This window comes from Ixodes scapularis, unplaced genomic scaffold (assembly GCF_016920785.2).
Source record: "Ixodes scapularis isolate PalLabHiFi unplaced genomic scaffold, ASM1692078v2 PGA_scaffold4__175_contigs__length_147842914, whole genome shotgun sequence".
Lineage (NCBI taxonomy): Eukaryota > Metazoa > Arthropoda > Arachnida > Ixodida > Ixodidae > Ixodes > Ixodes scapularis.
Genome location: NW_024609879.1, coordinates 72,456,877 through 72,477,533, shown reverse-complemented (window position 1 = coordinate 72,477,533; position 20,657 = coordinate 72,456,877). Strand labels below are relative to the sequence as shown.

The window sequence follows — 20,657 nt, the reverse complement described above, 5'->3', positions numbered from 1 at the left end:
TCACGTGTCACACACTCGGGACTGATTTAGCTCCGATGACTCGTAGCGTCCGCTGCGGTCCATTTTAAGGTAGAACGGATTGTAACAGACTACGCTGCTTTGTGTTTGCGAATAATGGATCGCTTAGAGTGGTTCATTGGTAAATCCTGCTGGAGTTCAGCCTGAGCTCGCAAACTCTGGACACAATAAAACTATGTGGCGTAGAAATAAAAGCCACTGAAAATGTCAGTACCGTTTTTCTTTTCGTACTTGCAACTTTTGTTATTGCTTGGGACCGATTTCGGCCCTGGGAGCTGTTTGCCGCACTGTAAATTTGTCCAGTTATTAGTTAGTGCAATGATTTTCATGTAGGTGATAGGCCCTCTTGGGAAGAGCATATTAGAAATAGTTCAATGCTATATCTTGAAGACATTGCCAGATAACAACTCACAAATATTGGGTAAAAATTTCAAAGTGGCCTAGTTCGTGTATTTCGAAGCGCTGCATTTTGCAAGGAGACAAAATAATGCAACATGTTAATGGAACACCACGCGATATAGTGTAAAATATTTTCCTCGAGAAAAAAAGAAAAACGAAGTTTTCTTTTAATTGCACGCTGAAGTTGGGGAACTTTTCACATTGAAGCACGTTTGAAGCGTTGTAAATATTTTCAGTTATAAACTCGAGTAAAAAAATATTTTTAGATGATTTACCGTTCCGGAAAGAATATACAAAAAAAAATTAAACGCTTTATCTAGAAAATATTACGAGATATGCAATCGCAAACATCAGATACAAATATCAAAGTTACACGCACGCACACACGCACGAAGGTACACAATAACCTGAAAACCGAACGCAGAGGCTGATGTACGAGTAGTGATCAAACTGTTTCTGCGGTTGACATCATAGGACGTCGCGTTGGGTGGTGCACGAAATAACCCAATCCCGATTCCCCCGTGTCGATATCCCCGCTGCAAATTCCCCGCGTTATCTCCCCCGACCTCATTTCCCCCGGGTTCCAAAAACCCCTTGCCCCCATCCCCTTATCAGTTCCCCCCGTCCTCTGCCCCCGATTCTCGTTACGGGATGAAAGAAAAAGTGCAAACCGAGGGTCAACAAGAACAAAGAAACCTCGAACGTGACCAGGTGAGTTCTATTTAAGGAACTTTCAACATTGGATGCTTCCCAGACGAGGTTGAGATGCAGGAGATGGAGGTCGAATTTTTAAAAACGGAAAAAGGGAAGGAGGCCTTAGTACTAGTCGGATTTAAGTATTGCTTTCAGCGGAAGAACCATGATGAGAAAACTGCCTGGAGATGTGCTAAATACTGGACAAATAACTGCAAAGCAGCAGTTCTCACGAAGCACGGAAAAGTCGTCAAGACAACACAAGGTGAGCTAATGACTTTCCTTTTTTACTTTCTGAAACTCTCGTATTGCTGTTCAGCTTGAAGGGCACTGAATGAATGAGGCTAAAATCTGCTGCGGCGTTTCATTATCATCACGTCTATGTGTTTCAGAGCACAACCATCCACCTGATAGCAGCCAACTTCGGGAAGCGCGACTGAAGAATGCACTGAAGCAAAGGATTAGGTTGGAGCCGCATTTGCCAGCACCGCAAGTGTACAGCAGAGAGATCTTGAGCCGTGTGGGTCAAGTAAGCAAAAACATTGTCTCGTCTTTACATACTATGTTTTATTACACGCGTATACGTGTTCATGGTGTCCGCGATTGAACCTTGTTTGTGACGGGACCACTTTGTTCTAGGTTGACGACACGGTGATGGCTGAGCTGCCGACTTTTGAGAGCGTGAGGAGCACCATGTACAGGGAGAAGAGAAAGCAGCAACCGAGCCTACCAAGTGACATGGCCGAGATTAACCTTGGAAGACTACATACGGAGACACTCGACAAGCAAGACTTCCTGCTGTTCGACGTCAGCATAAGTGCAGGCCGTGTTCTTTGCTTTTGCACGCAGGAGCTGCTTTTTCATTTTTCGGAAGTGGTATGAAGTGTTCATCGATGGCACGTTTCTCTCCTGCCCGTCATTGTTTTATCAACTGGTCACAATAAGCGCCGTCAAAGAGGGTTCGAGCTTCAATATCGCCTACGTTCTTCTACCTGGGAAGTCTCGAGAAGTATATGTGTCGGCCTTCACGAACTTCAAGACGGCGTTGGACGCTCTTCGTGCACCTCTGTCACTCAGCGTTGTCCGTACGGACTTTGAACTGGCCCTTATCCAGGCTTTTCTTTTCGTTTTTCCTGGAATCCGGCACCAGGGTTGCCATTTTCACTTCGCTCAAGCAATCTGGAGGAAGGTTCAAGAACTCGGACTTGCCAAGGCTTACCAGGAAGATTCTTCGGTAACGATGTTTGTACGCCAGACAATCAGTTTGGCCTTTGTCCCGCCAGCGTTCGTACGTATTGCTTGGCGGGGTTTGAAGGCAACTGCACCACCAGCCCTTGGAGTCCCACAATTTATCCTGTACTTCGAGGATACTTGGCTCTTAGGAAACTACGACACCCAGCAGTGGAACCACCACCAAAACAGCGGAGCCCGGACAAACAACCTAAAGGAGGCCTGGCACCGGTCAGTTCATTTTTCAGTATGGTATACATTTGCTATAAAAAAATCTGAATGCTTATTTACCAGGAGTTGTAATCCTTGTGCTTTTTATTTACAGAAAAATTAACGCCATCGGGAAAGCGCACCCCAATGTCTACACTTTCGTGGAGCACATCAAGCAGGACGAGGCCACTAGCAGAGTCACCCTCCTCCAGGTATCCAACGGCGGCCAAGCCCGAAACGACAAAAGAAGTGGGAGATGAAGGACGAAGCCATCAGGAAGCTCGAGCAGCGTCTGTCCAGTGGAGAGCTCAACATTCAAGAGTTCCTGAGGCTGGTGCAGCGATATTGCGGTATCTAAGTAGTGGACATTGCTTCAACAAAACTGTATACATTAACATGTTAATAAATCTTCCATAATTTGCAATATTGTCAATCACTGAACTGACACAGGATCACAGAATAACAGTGTGCGTTGGTTTCAAAGAACATCGGAGGTGATCAACGGGCGTCCGTATCGTTTCGTCGATACTCGTTTCATCGGCACCATGTTTCGTGAAAAAACTAGCTTCGTCGCACGTGCATCACAGGGACCCATGTTAATCCAGGCGGACCACCCGTCCACACCGCCTCGCGGCGACAGACACAGGCGACTTATTACAAAAGGAAGCTAATCCGAGCAGTTGGTGTAACAAACTTTTGATGAAACGATGTGTCGATGAAACGTCGTTCGATCGACTGATTGCCACTGGATAGAGAGGCACACAAAAGTTGCAACATGGGGGAATTGGATACGGGGGTGCTGGCGCTCGGGGGAGGCAAGACGGGGAATTTGACAACGGGGATTTTGACACTCGGGGGAAATGGCACGGGGCATTTGGGACGGGGGAACTGCCACCGGGGGAATCGTGCTACAACCGTCGCGTTCATGTGGGAGCTGTAAAGGTTAGGTGATCAAAAATGCACAATCATGACAATCAGAGCACATATCTCCAACATTTTTTACCCTCAACCACCTTCTCTCCCCCTCCCCCTTTCTTCTCGCTCAAAAAAAAAAGAAAAGAAAAAGAAGGGAGATCATTTAATGGTGCGACTTTTGCCGACGGTGCACGCGCGCAAAAGTACATGTCAATCGCAAAAGTGTTATTTACGAGATAAAGTACACATGAGAGTGATTGTCGCTTTAGATGTCATTATAATTGGTTTTAGTAGTGCACCCATACAGTAGCCTAACCACATAGTTTTAACCCAACTACGTGAAAACGATCAGTTCTTTCGTTGACCCGTTCAAGACTGGCAGTTGTTGAAATATTTTAGCAAAGCGAAAACCGGGTATCGGCGCAAATGATAATCTCTACGCAAACCCGAGCCCCTGAAACTTCAACAGTGCCTCCGGTATATGTGTGCGTGTGTTCACCTTGATTAGAGAAGTCATTCCAGATATAGTCACGGCAGTCCGGAAAGTCGAAGTGCTTCCGTCGCATTCAAATTAATGCTCGGAGCCTTTATTCTTGGCTGTAAGTATATAGGTTAGCTCGCACCTCACGCGTGATCCTAAGAACAAACGATTCCGTCAAAGCATTTTATGCTGCACAGGTTACGCCACCTCAGCTTATCGGATATCAGTGATACATTCCAATAGACTTGAGTAGCTCTTGCTGTGTTGCAACTTACAAGCACAAGTAGAGAATTAAAGAAAAAAAAATATTATCTTCTTTTTTATTAAAAACGAGCTTGCGAGAGCACGGTTATGGTCTCATCTCATATGTTGCGCTGTAGTACAGCATGGCGACACCACTGATTCAGATACTTTGGAGTTATTAGCGCATCGTAAAACCTCGTTGGTCATCGGCGGCTTCCTGAACAAGCTCGCGGCATGACAGTAATATATTATATTGCGCCTACATTGCACTGTTTGCAACAGCAGACTGATATTTCATTATCGACAAGCAAACTCTACCTGCAAAAATTAAATGTAATACGAAGAGAATGCCCAGAGTTTTAGTAATCAGTAATTTGTAATGTGATATAATTAAATTTTAGTGATTTTTAAGAAAGGAATCGGTAATGTAAAACAGTTAGTTTTGGAAAGTGCTTTTGCCATCTCTCGCCTAGAAATCTCAAGGGGGCGACTGTACTAAAGTGATTAACCATTTCGAGAAGAGATATTGATTTGAGAAAAATTAACGAAATATTGTAATTACAGTTCCAAAATTTGACGGGTGAACTTGTACTTTAAACTTTTGCTTACGGAAGGGTGAGTTCTAGTCACCGGTGTGGCCACGTGCAATATGACGTCTAAACGCGGCACTGGTCACTAGTAGGATCTCAAAACGCAATATAAAAATGCAAGGAACCGGAAAAAAAAAAAAAGGCTGTTTCGTATTATGAATTTTTGCAGATCTCAATATTTGGAGTTTCGGTCAAATTTCAGAAAAAAACAACGGTTTGACAGCCCCCAGCACTGTTTATTTCAACGTGTGTCCCATTTAGGCAACACCAGGTGGGTTGGGGTAAAAGCACCGGACATGTTAGAGTACGCACGCTGGCATGAGTTCCCGTCCCGTAAACACTTTTTGCAAGGCTCGCCGCTTCCTCTTCAAGTACCCAGGGTCACAATACACTCTGTAGTACCGTATTTTCCGGACTATACAAGTTTAAAAGTTGAAAATTCACCCGATGCAGAATATCTACAGGTGCGGACAATACAATGATTTAATTTTTCTAGATCCTTCACTATGACAATCGTGAAGGATTTTATGAGTAACGGACTATACTAATGTTGATTTACGTACGATAAAGCTTCATCGTGACCTAATACAGTAGGCGTTTGTCAAGATCTGCTGAGTATGATACTTTTTACGTTCGGACTAGGTGCTAAGTGCGGGCTTTGCACTGGGTGCCGGTTGTGTACCGGGTGCGGACTATCTAAGAAAACACTTTTATTTTTGACGCAAAATATTTCCCTGCGGACTATACACCGGGTGGGGGCTATAGTCCGGAAAATGCGGTAGTTCCTTCGAACTCTAGGGTTTTTGGACGATGGCTCTTGGCCTATGCCCATCCTCACATGGCCTTGGGTCACTTTACATGGACGGCAGAAGCAGTCAAATGCTCGGACTAGCCAAGCATGGTTATCGCAAAACAAAACAAAAATTCAGAGACAAACCCGAGAGGCTAGGCTCTGAAATGCTGCAGAAAGGAGAGTTCGGTTTCGGGCGCTTTTCTGGTATCGCCGGAGGAAAGGGGTCGCTGTGCCTCCCGTCGCAAATCGCCCATTATGCGCTTAGCTTGGCTTATCTGGCCCCGAGATGAAGCAACAAAAGGAGTCTCCCCGCCGTCAAGTTAACTATGGGAGAGGAGGAAATGGGAAGTGTGGCGAGGGGAACTTTTTTTCTGGTTGAAAAATATTCTGCAGGTTGGTCTTTGAGCGCCGCGTGGTGGGAAGTTTTGAAACTAGCCCGAATGTCTCGGAATCTTGGCCTTGTTTATATATCGCACACACACACACACACACACACACACACATATATATATATATATATATATATATATATATATATATCTTCTTACTTAGAAGAAGAGAAAGAGCGCGCCAGAAAAATGGCTAGGTCACGCGACAGCTCGAGCTGAGCCCGGCAGTTCGAAATAAAAACCGACCGCCAGAGACTGACCCCTGGGGTGCTATGTTGCGCTTTTTGGACTCCCAGGAGACTAGGGAGAGGGAAGTGACGTCAACGACACAGCAAACGCAGATTGGGTGTTGATTTCGTTTTCTTCTGTCAACATCCAATCTGCGTTTGCTGTGTCGTTGACGTCACTTCCTTCTCCCTAGTCTCCTGGGAGTCCAAAAAGCGCGACACAGCACCCCTGGACTAGTGCTTCAACAACAACAACGTAACATTTTGGTGAAGATGCGTCCTCTGCGCCTCTTCGCTCACTAACCACAACGCTTCTCCGAAGTCTGAAGCAACTTGCACCAACAATGTCTCGAGGTGAGGTGTCAGGCACTCGAAATCTCCGTGCTGACTCCGTTCCCTACCGACAGCGAGACCTTCCCACCTTCGGCGGCTTCGGAAGCGATGACGTGGATGGCTGACTCCGGAACTTTGAGCGCGTCAGCACTCACAACGCTGGGTGAACACCCTAAAATTGATTAATGTTGTTTTCTACCTGCGTGACACCGCCAAGGTATGGTTTAACAACCACGAAGATCAGATAGCCTCGTGCGACGCATTCAAGAACCGTCTATTAAATGTCTTCGGATGTCCTACCAGCCGGACACAGGGCGGGACCCACAAGCTTGCGACTCGCGCGCACTCCGGGTTTGAGACAACCACGGCCTACATTGAAGAGATACTAGCTCTGTGTAAACGCGCGAACCCGTTGGTGCCTGAATCGGAAAAAATGAGCCATATGATGAAAGGGATAGCAGAAGACGCATTGCTGATTTCTTATATTCCAACCACAGTCGGCAAACTTCAGAAACAGTATCAACTATGGGCAGCACTCCGGAATCGGCACATTTCAGAAGCAGAAACTAACACTCGCCTCCAGAATTGCGTTGCTTCATCCCCACTTTCATCAACCGGTCATATTGCTTCCCTCATCAAAACAATAATCAAAGAAGAGGTCGCCGCCTTGTCTCCCTCGCCTCAACGAAGCTTATCAACAGAGGCACATCTTACCCCCGACGAGTTACGAACACTCATTCGAACTGAGTTGTCTCGATTTTCACCTCCTCCCGTCGAGACCACATCTTTACCTCTACCAGCGGCACCCCGACCACCCGACACAGTGTGCGCCACGTCCCCGGCACAGTATTATCAGCCCATCACGATTCACCATCCCGACCCTCGAACATCTTTCTCCAGTCCTTACACTAAACAACGACCTTGGGCTCCTCCAGTACCTCCTCCGAACTACTTCACGGACCGTCGACCAGCTTGCTTCTGCTGTGGTATACCAGGTCATATTTTGCGCTTCTGTCGGCATCGGCTGTCGGACACTGCGAGAACTGCATCCAGCTCTCGGTACTTTACGCCATATGAATCCAAACGGCTCTACAACCAACAAAACGACGTTGATGATCACCGCTTCGGTCAACAACGGCGCTCGTCATCTCCTTCCAATCGTGGCCGCAAACACCACAGCCCCTCACCCGGATACCGGCAGCCCTCCCCTTCCCGCGGGCAGTCTACCTTTCCAAAAGCTTTCCTCGATGGGGAAAAATTAAATGAGGCAGCTAAAGGGGTTACGGCTATTTCTTGATTTCCTCCACATGCCCCACCGACTGTGTCCTCACCTAATTTAATTAAAATAACCATCTAAAAGGTAAAATTGGCAGCACTTGGTGATACTGTAGCATCGATTTCAATAATAAGCAAGAACATTCGAAAAAAAAAATAATGTTAAAGCCTGGTACAACGCCCTGAGATGGTGGCAGTCTCCGTGGAGCCAACACGCCCCTGACACATCCTGTTTGACTAGTTTCCGTTGAAATTTTTATCGATAACGAACCATATCGCCATTGCTTTGCTCTCTTCGAAACTTGCATACACGACAATATTTTAGGATGGAATTTCTTAGCCAACCGACGGTCACTTATTGACTGTGGTACACGCACACTTTTCCTCGGCGAAGATGCGAATGACGCTCCCACATCCCGACAACAATGTGTACCTTTCCGCCCAGTGCATCACGCACGGATAGCACAATTTACTGGCGCTATTGTACAATTGGCAGGATCTGTTACGGACGACACCTACTTGCTGGAACCAAATCGCGAAGTGTTATTTCAGAAGGGACTTGCTCTAGCCATGACAATTATCACGTGTACTGCGGCCAGAACCACCGTTTTTATAGCAAATACCACTAACATTGCACAAGAATTGTCGGCTCATACCTGCGTGGCTTTCACAACGATTAACAACATAAAGTATGTAAATAGTGCCAATGATCCTACTGTAACCCTGACATCTCATCTGAGTGATCACCATAACTCCTTCAAGTTACTTCGGAAAAATGTCAGCACTGATTTGCCACCAGAGCAGTAGGATACCCTATACAAGCTATTATGCTTCTTCATTGACATTTTTGATTTTAGCTCTCGGCCCCTGGTTCAAACATCTTCTGTTCAACACACTACCGATACTAGAACAGAAAAACCTATAGGCAGCCATCCGTGTCGAGTTTCACGTTCAGAACGAGAAGTCGTCCAGATGCACGCGAGTGACGTGTTGCAACAAAATATAATTGAAGAATCCGCAAGTCTCTGGTATTCTCCCGTAGCGCTTGTGAAGAAAAAAAAAGAAAAGAAGATGGCACATGGCGTTTTTGTGTTGACTACAAACGACTCAACAAAATTACCAAAAAAGATGTTTATCCCCTTCCCCGAATTGATGATGCCTTTGATGCGCTGCATGACGCAAACTATATTTCGTCGATTGATATGCGCTCGGGTTACTGGCAAATTAACGTTGACGAGAAAGATCCAGAAAAGACAGCGTTGGTAACACCCGATGGTCTTTACCAGTTTCGAGTCATGAATTTTGGCTTATGCAATGCTCCTGCAACTTTCGAACGAATGTTGGATTCGCTGCTCCGCAGGTTGCGCTGGACAACCTGTGTTACCTGGATGACGTTGTCGTCTTTTCGTGTACTTTTCCCGAACATCTATCTCGATTGACAACTCTTTTTGAATGCTTCCATAACGAGGGGCTTCAACTCACCTGCAAAAAGTGTCTTTTTGGTACACGAGAAATCAAAATTCTTGGACATGTCGTCAGCCGTCACGGAATATCATCAGACCCAGAGAAACTCCGCGCTGTTACCTACTTTGCACGGCCTGGAACAGTTAAGGCACTCCGTTCATTCCATGGACTCGGTTCATATTTCCGACGATTTATTCGCGGATTTGCTGCCATTGCTGCTCCTTTAAACTCTCTTCTTAAGAAAGATCTACCGTTCGTATGGTCTCACAATCAAGAGGCTTCATTCGCGACCCTGAAGACCGCACTCACCACCAAGCCAGTTTTGGCACATTTTTACCCTGCTCTTGATATCGAAATTCACACAGATGCTAGCGTTGATGGACTTGGTGCTGTACGGATGGAAAAGCAAGAAGCTCGAGAACATGTTGTCGCATATGCAAGCCGAACTTTGTCCAACGCAGAGAGGAATTACACCATCACTGAAAAATAATGGCTTGCTATAATTTGGGCAACCAGCAAGTTTAGACATTATATATTTGGGCGTCCGTTTGAAGTGGTTATAGACCACCATGCTCTGAGCTGGTTATCAAACGTGAAAGATCCTCCTGGACGTCTGGGACGATGGTCACTAGAACCCCAAGAATACGACGTTTCCATATGCCATAAGTCTGTGAAACAACACAGCGCGCCTGACTGCTTATCTCCGGAGTCCCATCTCACCCTCCCCAGAAACTCCCTCTTCTGCCGTTGCCGCAATTACTTTGACCTTTAGTTCGGATTTTGCTCAGGAACAAAGGAGAGACCCACCTTTACAACAGATTTTGAACCGTCTCAACAAACCCGAACTCACCCGCCACGAACAACGGCTTGTTGGCCCCTACACATTGTAAAATGACGTACTGTACCGTCGCAACTATGACCCACATGATCCTGCTCTGCTCTTTGTTGTTCCAAGACATCTTCGACCTGATATCCTAGGTGCTCTACATGATGACCCAACAGCTGGACACCTGGGTTTTATTAAAACTTATATGCGTGTGCGCAATACCTTCTACTGGCACGGTATGCACGTACCGCGACATTTCCAAGTACGTAGCATCATGCGTCCAATGTCAGAGACGAAGAAGGACAACGACCGTACCAGCTGGACTTCTAAATCCTCTCGGTCCACCTCACTGCCCATCTGAACGCATCGGTGTCGACCTCGTGGGGTCCCTTCCTCTTACACACAACGGTAACCGCTGGGTCATTGTTGCCATGGGTCATTTGTCACGTTATGCAGAGGGCGCTGCCTTACATTCGGCAAATACAGAGGAAGTCGCCAAATTTCTCTCGAACAACATCATTTTGCGACACGGACCCCTCGTCACGTACTCAGCGATCGAGCAACAGTATTTCTTTCCCTTATACAGAAACTATTACATCTTTGTGGAACCATTCATAGACCTACAACATCATATCATTCACAAACACATAGCTTCGTGGAACGTTTCAGTCGCACCATTGCCGAGATGATTTCCATGTATGTCGAATCTGACCAACGAAAATGGGATGCTGTTCCTCCGCTCTTACTTACGCATACAACACTGCCGTTCAAGACACTCACGGTTACTTTCCATTTTATCTTCTCCATAATTGTCTTCCAACCACATTCTTGGACACGCTCTTACCTTACCGTCAAAATGACGAACTCCCGACACTGTAGCACATGTCGTGTGCAGTGCTGAAGAAGCGCCCCAACTTGCCCGGCTACGCACACGCATATCATAGCAACGCCAATGCCGACGGTATAACAAGACTCACCGCCCCGTTTCATATGAAATAGGCATTTTTGTTTTACTCTGGACGCCTCAACGACACCAGAGCTTGACTGCCAAGTTCCTCCACCGCTACATTGTCCCTTACGTAGTTGTGCGCAAACTGTCTGACCTTTCATACCACGTGCAGAAACAGCAAGGCACTACTGACCGACGTCGAGAAACCTCCGATGTAGTCCACGTCGCCCGCATGAAGCCTTATACCCCCCGACTTACCGCATAAAACAACGCCACCGTCGTTACTAAAAAAAAAAAGTTTAATCCGCAAAAAAAAAAAAAAAAAAAGGGGGAGGGGGGTAATGTTACTCAGGAGAAGAGAAACAGTCCGCCGGGTCGTATTGCGGTGTTTGCTTCTGCTAGAAGTACGTTTAAGCCGGGGTCACCCTGCTTATACACAATACTAAATACAATCTGCAAACAGATTCAAACGCGAGTCACCACGAGATCTGAGCTTCGAATGCCGCACCGAAACGAGTTGAAGGAAACACTTGGCACACGGCATTTGAACCACGGATATTGTGGTGACTGATATCTGCAGACTGCTTTTTTCATAATGTATGGGCAGTGTGACCCCGGCTTAAAGGTACTTCTAGCAGAAGCAAACACCGCAATATGACCCGCAAAAGGTGCGTAATGAATATCTGAAATATTAAAAGATGGACAACACCTCGTGCTGAGGCATTAAAAACTACGCCAAACAACGTGCAAAAAAAAAAAAAAAAAAAAATCGCAGATTTATTTTTTTGGGGGGGGGGGGGGAATTTGAATTTTTTATTTACGGGGCTAATTGTTTTTGGGAGTTTGATACGTGCTACCGGTTGCAGTCAAACATATCAAAAGGGACGCTTGCAGCGCTAGCCGCAACATGTCCAGATGCATATCTCAAACTAAATACGCATCACAACTTGCCTATCCACATCCCCAGAGCTGCTGTTCACCGTTCTACCACCAGACACAAAAATCTGTGAGTAGAAGTTGCAGTACCTCTACATAACAATACTTTTTCTTGAACTCTTCTCCCTCGTTGAAACTACTGAAACGGCAAATACGATTCCTGGGTTGGGAGCGGCTCCCCGCGGAGAAACGCCGCCTCCTTCTCTTTTTCTCATTACAGCGCGAAACACATGTACGATGAAACCGTCCGATCCGACGTGCGGACTGCCGCAATGACCTTCGGGGGCGAGGGATTTCGTAGCAACGGAGAGCGTTGAAAACCCTCGCCTCCCACCGTCGTATTGCCTGATCGGACGTCGGATCGGGCGGTTTCGTCGTACACGTGTTTCGCGCTTATACGCCCTCTCCGCACGAATGGGACGGCCAAAGAAGCGTTCGCGTACTTCGGGATCTCGGAGGCCATGCCCTGGAGGGCACTTTGAATTGGCCTTCGTATTTCGTTTCTTCTTTTATATAAAACAACTACGCAACTCCAAGGTAAAACAATTTTTTGGTCCTGAAACACCGTTTTAACGCATAGCATAAAATATATATATATATATTTCTTTTTGGAGTATCAGAGGCCCTTTGAAGTGGTCACGAAACAATTTTTCAACTTTTTCCTGTTTAGCTTTTTTCCTCAACTCACAAATCGCAAATTGTACCAAACAGTTCAAGGTGACCAAAAAAAAGGGGGGGGGGGGGGGGGGTCCGCTCTTACTCGGGCCCTTGTTTGTGTACCCGGGCACAACCATTCTCCCCGTATAAAAAAAAAAACAAAAAAAAAAACAACAAACAAACAAGAAGATTCGCCTGTCGCTCAAAATTCGGACAAAAATTACTTTCCGACTTCGCTCACCCCTAACTGGTGTGGAAGCTACCTGCTCGTTGGGACAGCCACACTTTTGCCACGTGATCACGCTCTTTCGCGCATACCCACGCGTTAGAGAATGAGGTCAGGGGATGAAAGAGAGGCGGATGATTGGTCCGGCAAGCGCATAACTTCCACCGCACGGTCAGCTTATGGGTAAAGGGAATAAGCGAGGTCCGGTGTCGTGTGACGCGCGTTTGGGCCCGGTGACGCGCTTTGGGTACCGCGGATGTATCACAGTGAAAAGCCAGAGAGCTGACGAAGGGAAGGAGGCACGAAATAGTCCGCTGTGTTTTCAGATATTTGTACGGAAAATCAGGCTTTTGACATTCTATTTTCTTCCTTTTGACCCACTAAACGATATGCTATTAGTAAATTGCCAATCTGAATTCCCTTATCGCAGACAAAAATTCGTTTGGTGGGTCCTTTGAGTATAATAGAAAATATTTTGTCATGTTTAGGTTTTTCTGGACAAACTGTTTCTTATTCCTTTTGCACGACTTAGTGTTTGAGGCCCCCCGAGTGCCGAGGCCCCTGGGCTGCAGCTTCCTTAGCCCGTAACTTAATTCGGACCAACTTGCAATACCCGCCCGTGTACCGCTGCAGTCGTTCTGCGACTGCCGAAGCCACTTCGCGATAATTACGCGTGCCGCCGCCGCGAGAGGCGTGAGTATCGGCACTGAGTTAGATCTGCAGGGTGCCTATAGATTTTAAAAGCCGATGCAGACTATCTGCACGTACTGACGATACAAAGACTTTTTTTCTTTTTTCTTTTTAAATCGTTTACTGTGACAGGAAGTGAAGACTTTTAAGTATACGGAGTATATTAATGCGGATTTATGTATAATACAGGCTCCTTTGTGAGCTAATACAGAAGGCATTTATTAACGTGTGCTTTGTATTATCATCTTTACTTTCGCACTAGGTTCGAAGGGCGGACTATGCACGGTGTGCTGACCATGCGCCGGGTGCGGACTATCTCAGCAAAAACGTCTTATTTTTGACCCCAAAATTTGTTTTTGCGGACCATGCACGGTATCCGGACTATAGCCGTAAAATACCTATATAATAAGTTAGGCGTATTCATTTTAACCCGGCACGTGGATGTTTCCCAGTGTATTTCAGCTTTAGTTTTTCTTGGTGCAGCGCACAACGTGGGTGTTTTCTTGTAAAATAAAAATGAAAACGGCTAAGTTACGGCTTTGTGCCTTATATTTTGCTCATTTGTGTTTATATCAAAGCATCACCGGCAATCTGGGCCCCATCGGTATCAGGAACGCATGCCTCTTTGGTCCACCGTTTCAAGGCAACAGAAAGGCATGAAAAGGTAGCGGATGATTATACTCACGATATTTTTTATAAATTAAAAAAAAGCTGGCAAACCAGATATTTTACGCCGAATATATTGTAAAACGTGTTTCTACGTAACAAAGCCAGGTTATTCGCACACTGAATGCAGCGAGAAGCGTTCACGCAAGATTTAACGGCCGTTTTACTGATATCGAAAACACATTTCAGTAATTCTGATTTTTTTAAGTAAAAAGGATCAAGTACGCACACAATTCTTTTTATAATCGTTCGCGTTATGATATTAACTTCAAAGCCTACGTGTGCACTTGTTCAATTAGGTTATACAATATAGGTTTTTAACGCTATAGTTCCTGTACGTAATATATGAACTTACAGACTCGATAGCTGACGAGCAACTTCCCTGACTCCGCTGTAGTCGCCGTCATCTGTCGCTGCAACCACATTCTCTCCAGTCAGACAAATTCTTCCGATTCCTCCATTGATGCCTGCAACAATTTTGTTTACAAGTCAGATACGCATATGCCCGGGACAGTTGAAATAAGCATACAAAATGTAAAGTGAGCCATAAACTAACATTAAATTAACCACAAAAGGTGGTCAGTCAGATGATTTGTTAATTTGTGTAAACTCAGAAGTAGTAAAATGTGTGAAAGTGGTGCACCAAACATAATAGGTGATGTGACACATTTAAAGTGCGAAGACACTGTTGTGAAACACGTAAGTACCTGAAAATCGGTGACTATAAGGAACCTTTCGAGCATCGAATATACAGTTTCCCAGAAAATGAAATATAAAGTCGCCCAGGCAGCTTATCCGTTGGAGCACTCGTTTTTCAGAGGCATTCTATTTTAACTGACGATTGAATAAATTATCATTTTTTTTTCTCACCCAAGCAAAGGGCGTGAGGCCTTTAACGCGAGTCCCGCACAGCCTCCAAAAGCTGCGTCGTCGAAAATGTCGTTTTTTCACTCTTGAAGACTCTACTAGCCTAAGTATCAATATTTTTATAACGGTTTAGTTCCTTGTAACATATTTGTCTATATATTTGTAGACACAGAGGTATGCGACGTAAAATTACAGTAAAAATACATTTCGTTCAACATATCTGATGAGAGGCGCACTTGTGTGAAGCATCTAGGGACTCTGTGAATAATAATAACAATAATAATGTTAATAATAATAATAACAATAATAATAATAATCTTTATTTGCTCCGGTGTGCCGCGTCAGCGCACACCGATTCGATAATATTTCCAAGATATTTATACTATGTTTACAAGATATGTAAAAGTGATGGCTGTTCGAGCCATATTTTAATGCCTGCAATAATAACCACACTTTTTTGTTGCATATTCTTATATGGTCTGCTATTCGGTTGCATTCCTCAAACAAACTCAACCCTCATCGGCGGTTTTTTCTTCTTTTTTTAAGTTTGACGGCAGGCAACTACAGATTATCTTAAGAAAAAAAACAAACTATTTTTTATTGTAAGTCATCCGACTGTAAACGGACGGCGTTCCTAACACTTTCTTGCTGCTCAGCTTTAAAAACGACCCCTCTAGTAGCACGTGCGCAGCAGTGACGCACAGTTTTGATGCACGATGAGGCTGAATCAAGTAATATACTCCTGCGCTCTCGTTCACATGCTAAATCTCAAGTTCAAGTTTAAGTTTAATTCCTCTCAAGGACATCTGAATGATGTATTACATGGGAAGATAAAAATAATTCAATGATCTTAGTGTTCATTAAACGTTTGAATAGTAGCAGTGTGTAAGCAGCTCACAGTACATAGGTGATTACCGAGAGGCACGGGAGTCCAAGTGGTCCCATTCCCTAAATCATTTTGCACTTTGAACAAAATCAAATCGTTGGTAGTTCGACTTATCGTGTCGGAGCGGTGCCACCGTTATCTTTTGTATATTGCCCGATCATTTCAGTTTACATTGCCCATGACTGTGCCCCGAATATGTCTTAAACCATGAGCGCCAATGATCGAGCAATTACCTCTCGGACAATTACCTCCGCCCGTAAACCATCAACCCTTTGCTCATGACACAGTTATTTATTTTCGTATACGGATCAACGTTTAGTCTACTCCCTATATCCTTTCTCAAATCATTACACTCACAGGTTGTTTGCAAACCGATGAAGCAGCGGGTGAAGCAACGAAGCCCTTATGTGGTTAAACCGGTAACGATTTGACGAACGCGAATTTCGCCATTAAAAATCAAGAGGGGAATTGTTCTATGCCATGTGCTTGGTGCTATACTTTAAGGAACAAACAATAGAATAAAGTTAACTTAGTTGTCGTACCCCCCCCCCTTTTTTTTAACCACCTAGCAGTGCACGTGAGTTTCTCTAACCGTGTGTGTGTCGGTTTCTTTGATTTATGTATAAAATTCATTTTGAACACAAGCGCTAACAAAACCCGTTTCCTACTTTTCTGCTTACCGGTTGGACGATTTGCTGTTTTGTTCATAATTTTCTTCCTGCGACAAAATGAAAATATTAGTTTAATTCATATGAACTTTTTCCGTATCTGGCTTCTGTTACTTTGGAGTCTTCACGTGCAAAAGGAGGCAAAATTAATTATTTGTTTTTATATATATATGCCCACAAAATAAACATTGCGACGAAACGTTTACGGCCAATGACGATAAAGAGGGTTGAAAATATTTACACCAATGAAGAGTTTTGTAGCTTGTATTCTAGCTATTCGTTGTATTTAAACATTATAGAATGCAAAAAGGAAGACAAAAAAGGTACAAATGATATGTCCCAAACGCAGCCAAGTAAGCTTTATTCAGACACTTTGCTTTGTGCTAAATATGTACACCATTCAATTGTTTACAATTCCTCAACCCAGCCTGCGATCTCCTCAGCCCAACATGCGCAATCACTCGCCATACGCAGGAACACCGAAAATGGAACCGGCCAGGAGCCCATTTTTGGAAAGGTCTGTCGGTGCTTGTCTTTGACGTCGCAGAGAACTTCCGGTTCATACAAATACTAAACAAACCCCACCCTAACGCTGCTGCTGTGGAAGGCCCTCGTTAAATTTCCAACTTCGTTGTCCGCGTAGCATTCATGCTTTCTATCACTGTTGACATAAGCAAGCTCCACAGTCTTGCGAAGACGGAGCGACCCGAAGTCGCTTGGGACAAAAGCGGCAGTTGATATTCGTAAAGAGCAAAAGGGTTGATACTTAGTTCGAGATCAAACATGGATGCTGTTCCATTTTCTCCTATGACCAGCTACTAAAGACATTTTATCAATCTGTCTCTTCATCTAAGTCCCAAAGCTTGAGTCTTCACGAGGAGAATGGGATATAAGTATAAATTATTTCTGTAACGCTTAAGTTACTCTTAAAAAATTTCATCTTTTTTGGCGTGGGAGTTTGTAATTTACTTTATTAAACGCATAGTACGCCGAGAAGCCCACACATTCACTAAAAATTATATTTGAATATTTTCGGAAATTGCTTTATTGCTTTATATGCAACGAGTACACTAATGCAACGAACAAATATTGGACGGGCCACAAAAAATCCGTTTCTCGACGACGCATCGTGCTGCCATTTACTATACTTCGTTTCACTTTATGCTGTACCGCAACGAAGGCTAGAAGCACGACTTATAGCGTTGGCAGCTGCTCTTGGTGCACGAGCTTGTGCCGCCGAGATGTGCTTAGAGCAAGAAGCTCGCGCTTTGTAGCCTTTCCTGCGGTACAACATAAGGTGAAACAGACTCTACAGACGTGCGGCTAGGTGATGAAAGTTTGGAGTAAAAGTATCAACAAATGAACTTATCTTAAAAAAAAAGTATGCGTTTTGGGTATTTTATAACCACTAAATATTCTAAACTTACGGTATCGCCCCTTCATTCCCCGATTTCCCCCGGGCGCCGCCACCTTGGTGCTTAATGCGAAGCGGTCTCAACTGTCGATTATTACAACTCGAAAATTAGACTTTCTAACCTGGAGATACGGCGTCGGGAAGCTCAGACGACGGCGTTCGACTTTGGCGGGGGCTACTTGCACAATTACAGAGAGAAAAATCCTGTTTCCCGTGATTCCTGATAATGCTCCAGATACCTGGTCACAAGCGGTCACGTTCGTGTTTTTCGAAAACTCCCCCCCCCCCCCCCCTCCCCAACGAATTGCGCGCTCCTATTGGACACAGCGCGCGTGGAGAACTTACGCTTTCTCCATGGAAACATTCTAGACACTGGAACACCTCCGCCGGTCGCAAGCAGTCTGATTCGCCTTCGGCTAATGACACCAAAATGACATATGACCTACATTGAACTATATTATCTGCGGCGCTAACATTTGATAGGTAAACCAAATACGATGGTTCGCTTTTCTCACTGTACACCGTTGGCTGGATCAATGCGCACAACAACGGATATTCAAAAAACACGCCAATATTTTCGCTATGCCGGAAGAGACATTTCGGCGTCAATACCAGCTATCTAAGAGCACAGTCACATGGCTCTGTGATCATCTTCGCGATGAAGAGGGAATACAGCGCCAACGTGAGACGGAGATGACGATGACCGTTGAGCAGCAAGTTCTAATCGCGCTTAAGTTCTTCGCCATGGGTGGCTACCAAGGTCTCGTAGCTACTGACAAAAGCCTGGCCATCGTTCAACCGACGGAGTGCAGAGCCGTGACGGCAGTGGCGAACTTAAGTCACGCGTGGTCCTGTTGTCCGGGCGATGCGAAAACGCTTGGCTGCTTTAGCACCGTCTTGATCCTGTTCTTGTTCGCGGCAGGCTGTACAACCGTTGTATACTTGAAGACAACGCGAATTTTATGTCCCCGCTAACATAGCTACTCGTTGATCAGCACCGTGCCGTTGACGATGGTCGTCGAAGCCAACTACACTCTTGCAATGAGGACGTGGTAAAGCCTCCACAACATACTCCCATGAATGTATCCTACCTCCTTTGTGGCTTGCGCAACGACCGGCTGTGACTAACGTCGTCAACGTCGTTCTTGCTGTTGCAAATCAACCAGCGACGAAAACCACCATCACTTCCATCACAGCTAAAAGTAGGAGCCGAGTTTCTTATCTTGCCAAGGATAACACAATTAATTTTTATCGTCACCTCGCTGTGCACTTGATCAGTCGTCGCCGTCGCCGAAAGGAGCTGTCCGACAGCGAAAAACACGTTATCGTGCCAGCCGTGGTCGTGCTCGTGGGTCCAGCTAACGTCACTCAAGTCACACAGCCTAGTAGCCTAGTAGAGCAAGAACGCAGTCATCTTTTTTGTTCGTGTTTCAAAACTCGCCGAGGATAAGGTTGTTGTAATTCATCGCCCTAAATTATCGAGTTTCGGCTAGGTCATACGTTATTCTGTTGTCAGGGGCCAAAGCCGAATAGTGGCTGTTTAGCGACTAAAGGAGGTGTTCTGGTTTCTAGAATGTTTCTATGGCAACACTTCAATGTTTACATGGCAACAGCCCTACATCCACACTTGCGATGTAGCCAATGAAAGCACGTGGTACCTAAAGAGAATCGGGTTTGTTTGTTTGTTTGCCTGTTTTTCATAACAGAATAACTTCAAGCGCTTCTTTGGCCCATGCTCTCGCCCGTGGCTCTGAAAACGTGGTCCGCGGGGGGTCTGATCAGAAAGTTTTAGGCCTAGCTTGTCATGTCAGGCAAGCTGAGCAATAAAACTTTGTTGTTGCATGTCGTAAAATGTTTTCGGCATCAACATACACTTTTTGTGATATCTTCTTGCTGTATATGTAAATAAATCAAACCTAAATTACTACAGTAACATTTATTGTCTACTATAAAAATGGGTTTTGTCGTATAATAGTAACAAAATTCAGTAAAGGAGTTAACCGAAACCCTCCACCAGCATCAATCGCTTCTGCGAGCACAGACAACGGTCGGCTGATTACTCGAGTGAAATATTTGTTTATATATCCCACATCGTGGTCCGAATCCCCAAAACGACGAATTGACACAGTAACCTACCTGATTGCTACTATACACCTTATTTCGTTATTCGCAACGGTCAGGCATGTACCGCACTTCCCTATGAATGAAGTCTACAATGTAAAACACACGTCCCCTTTGCGCCTGACCACCCCTACCGTGAACGTTGAAGTTTTCTTTCAATGCATGCAGGGGCACCTTATTCCCTTAATACTTTCACACTCCCAACTGCACTTTTACTGAGATAGTGACCGTGATGAATTTACTCAGGAGAGCCGCACCACGGTTTCACGTTTATAATGAAAGTAATTATGCAATGGATATATACAAGTTGGACGAAATATTCTTGCGGTTATTGTCTAGATAGGCTTTTCAAGTTTCACGGACGCGACGCGTTTGACTTTGCCTAAAATACAACAAAAACGTCTAAATAAACACAGATGTTTTACGAATAGAATATGTAACTAGAAATGTTTGAATAATTAAGCATTAACTCAAAAGTTTTAAAGGGTCTA

At 44.9% G+C, this 20,657-nt stretch overlaps 1 protein-coding gene across 1 annotated transcript in view; it reads right to left on the bottom strand.

Moving 5' to 3' along the window:
• Positions 1-20,657, bottom strand: part of LOC115310918 — a 76,050-nt gene that overhangs the window by 24,057 nt on the left and 31,336 nt on the right. The window contains exons 6-7 of the mRNA XM_040214941.1: positions 16,644-16,681; positions 14,566-14,677 (exon numbers count right to left, since the gene is read on the bottom strand). Coding sequence (XP_040070875.1) covers positions 14,566-14,677; positions 16,644-16,681 — 150 coding nt within the window. The remainder of the gene's footprint in view (positions 1-14,565; positions 14,678-16,643; positions 16,682-20,657) is intronic.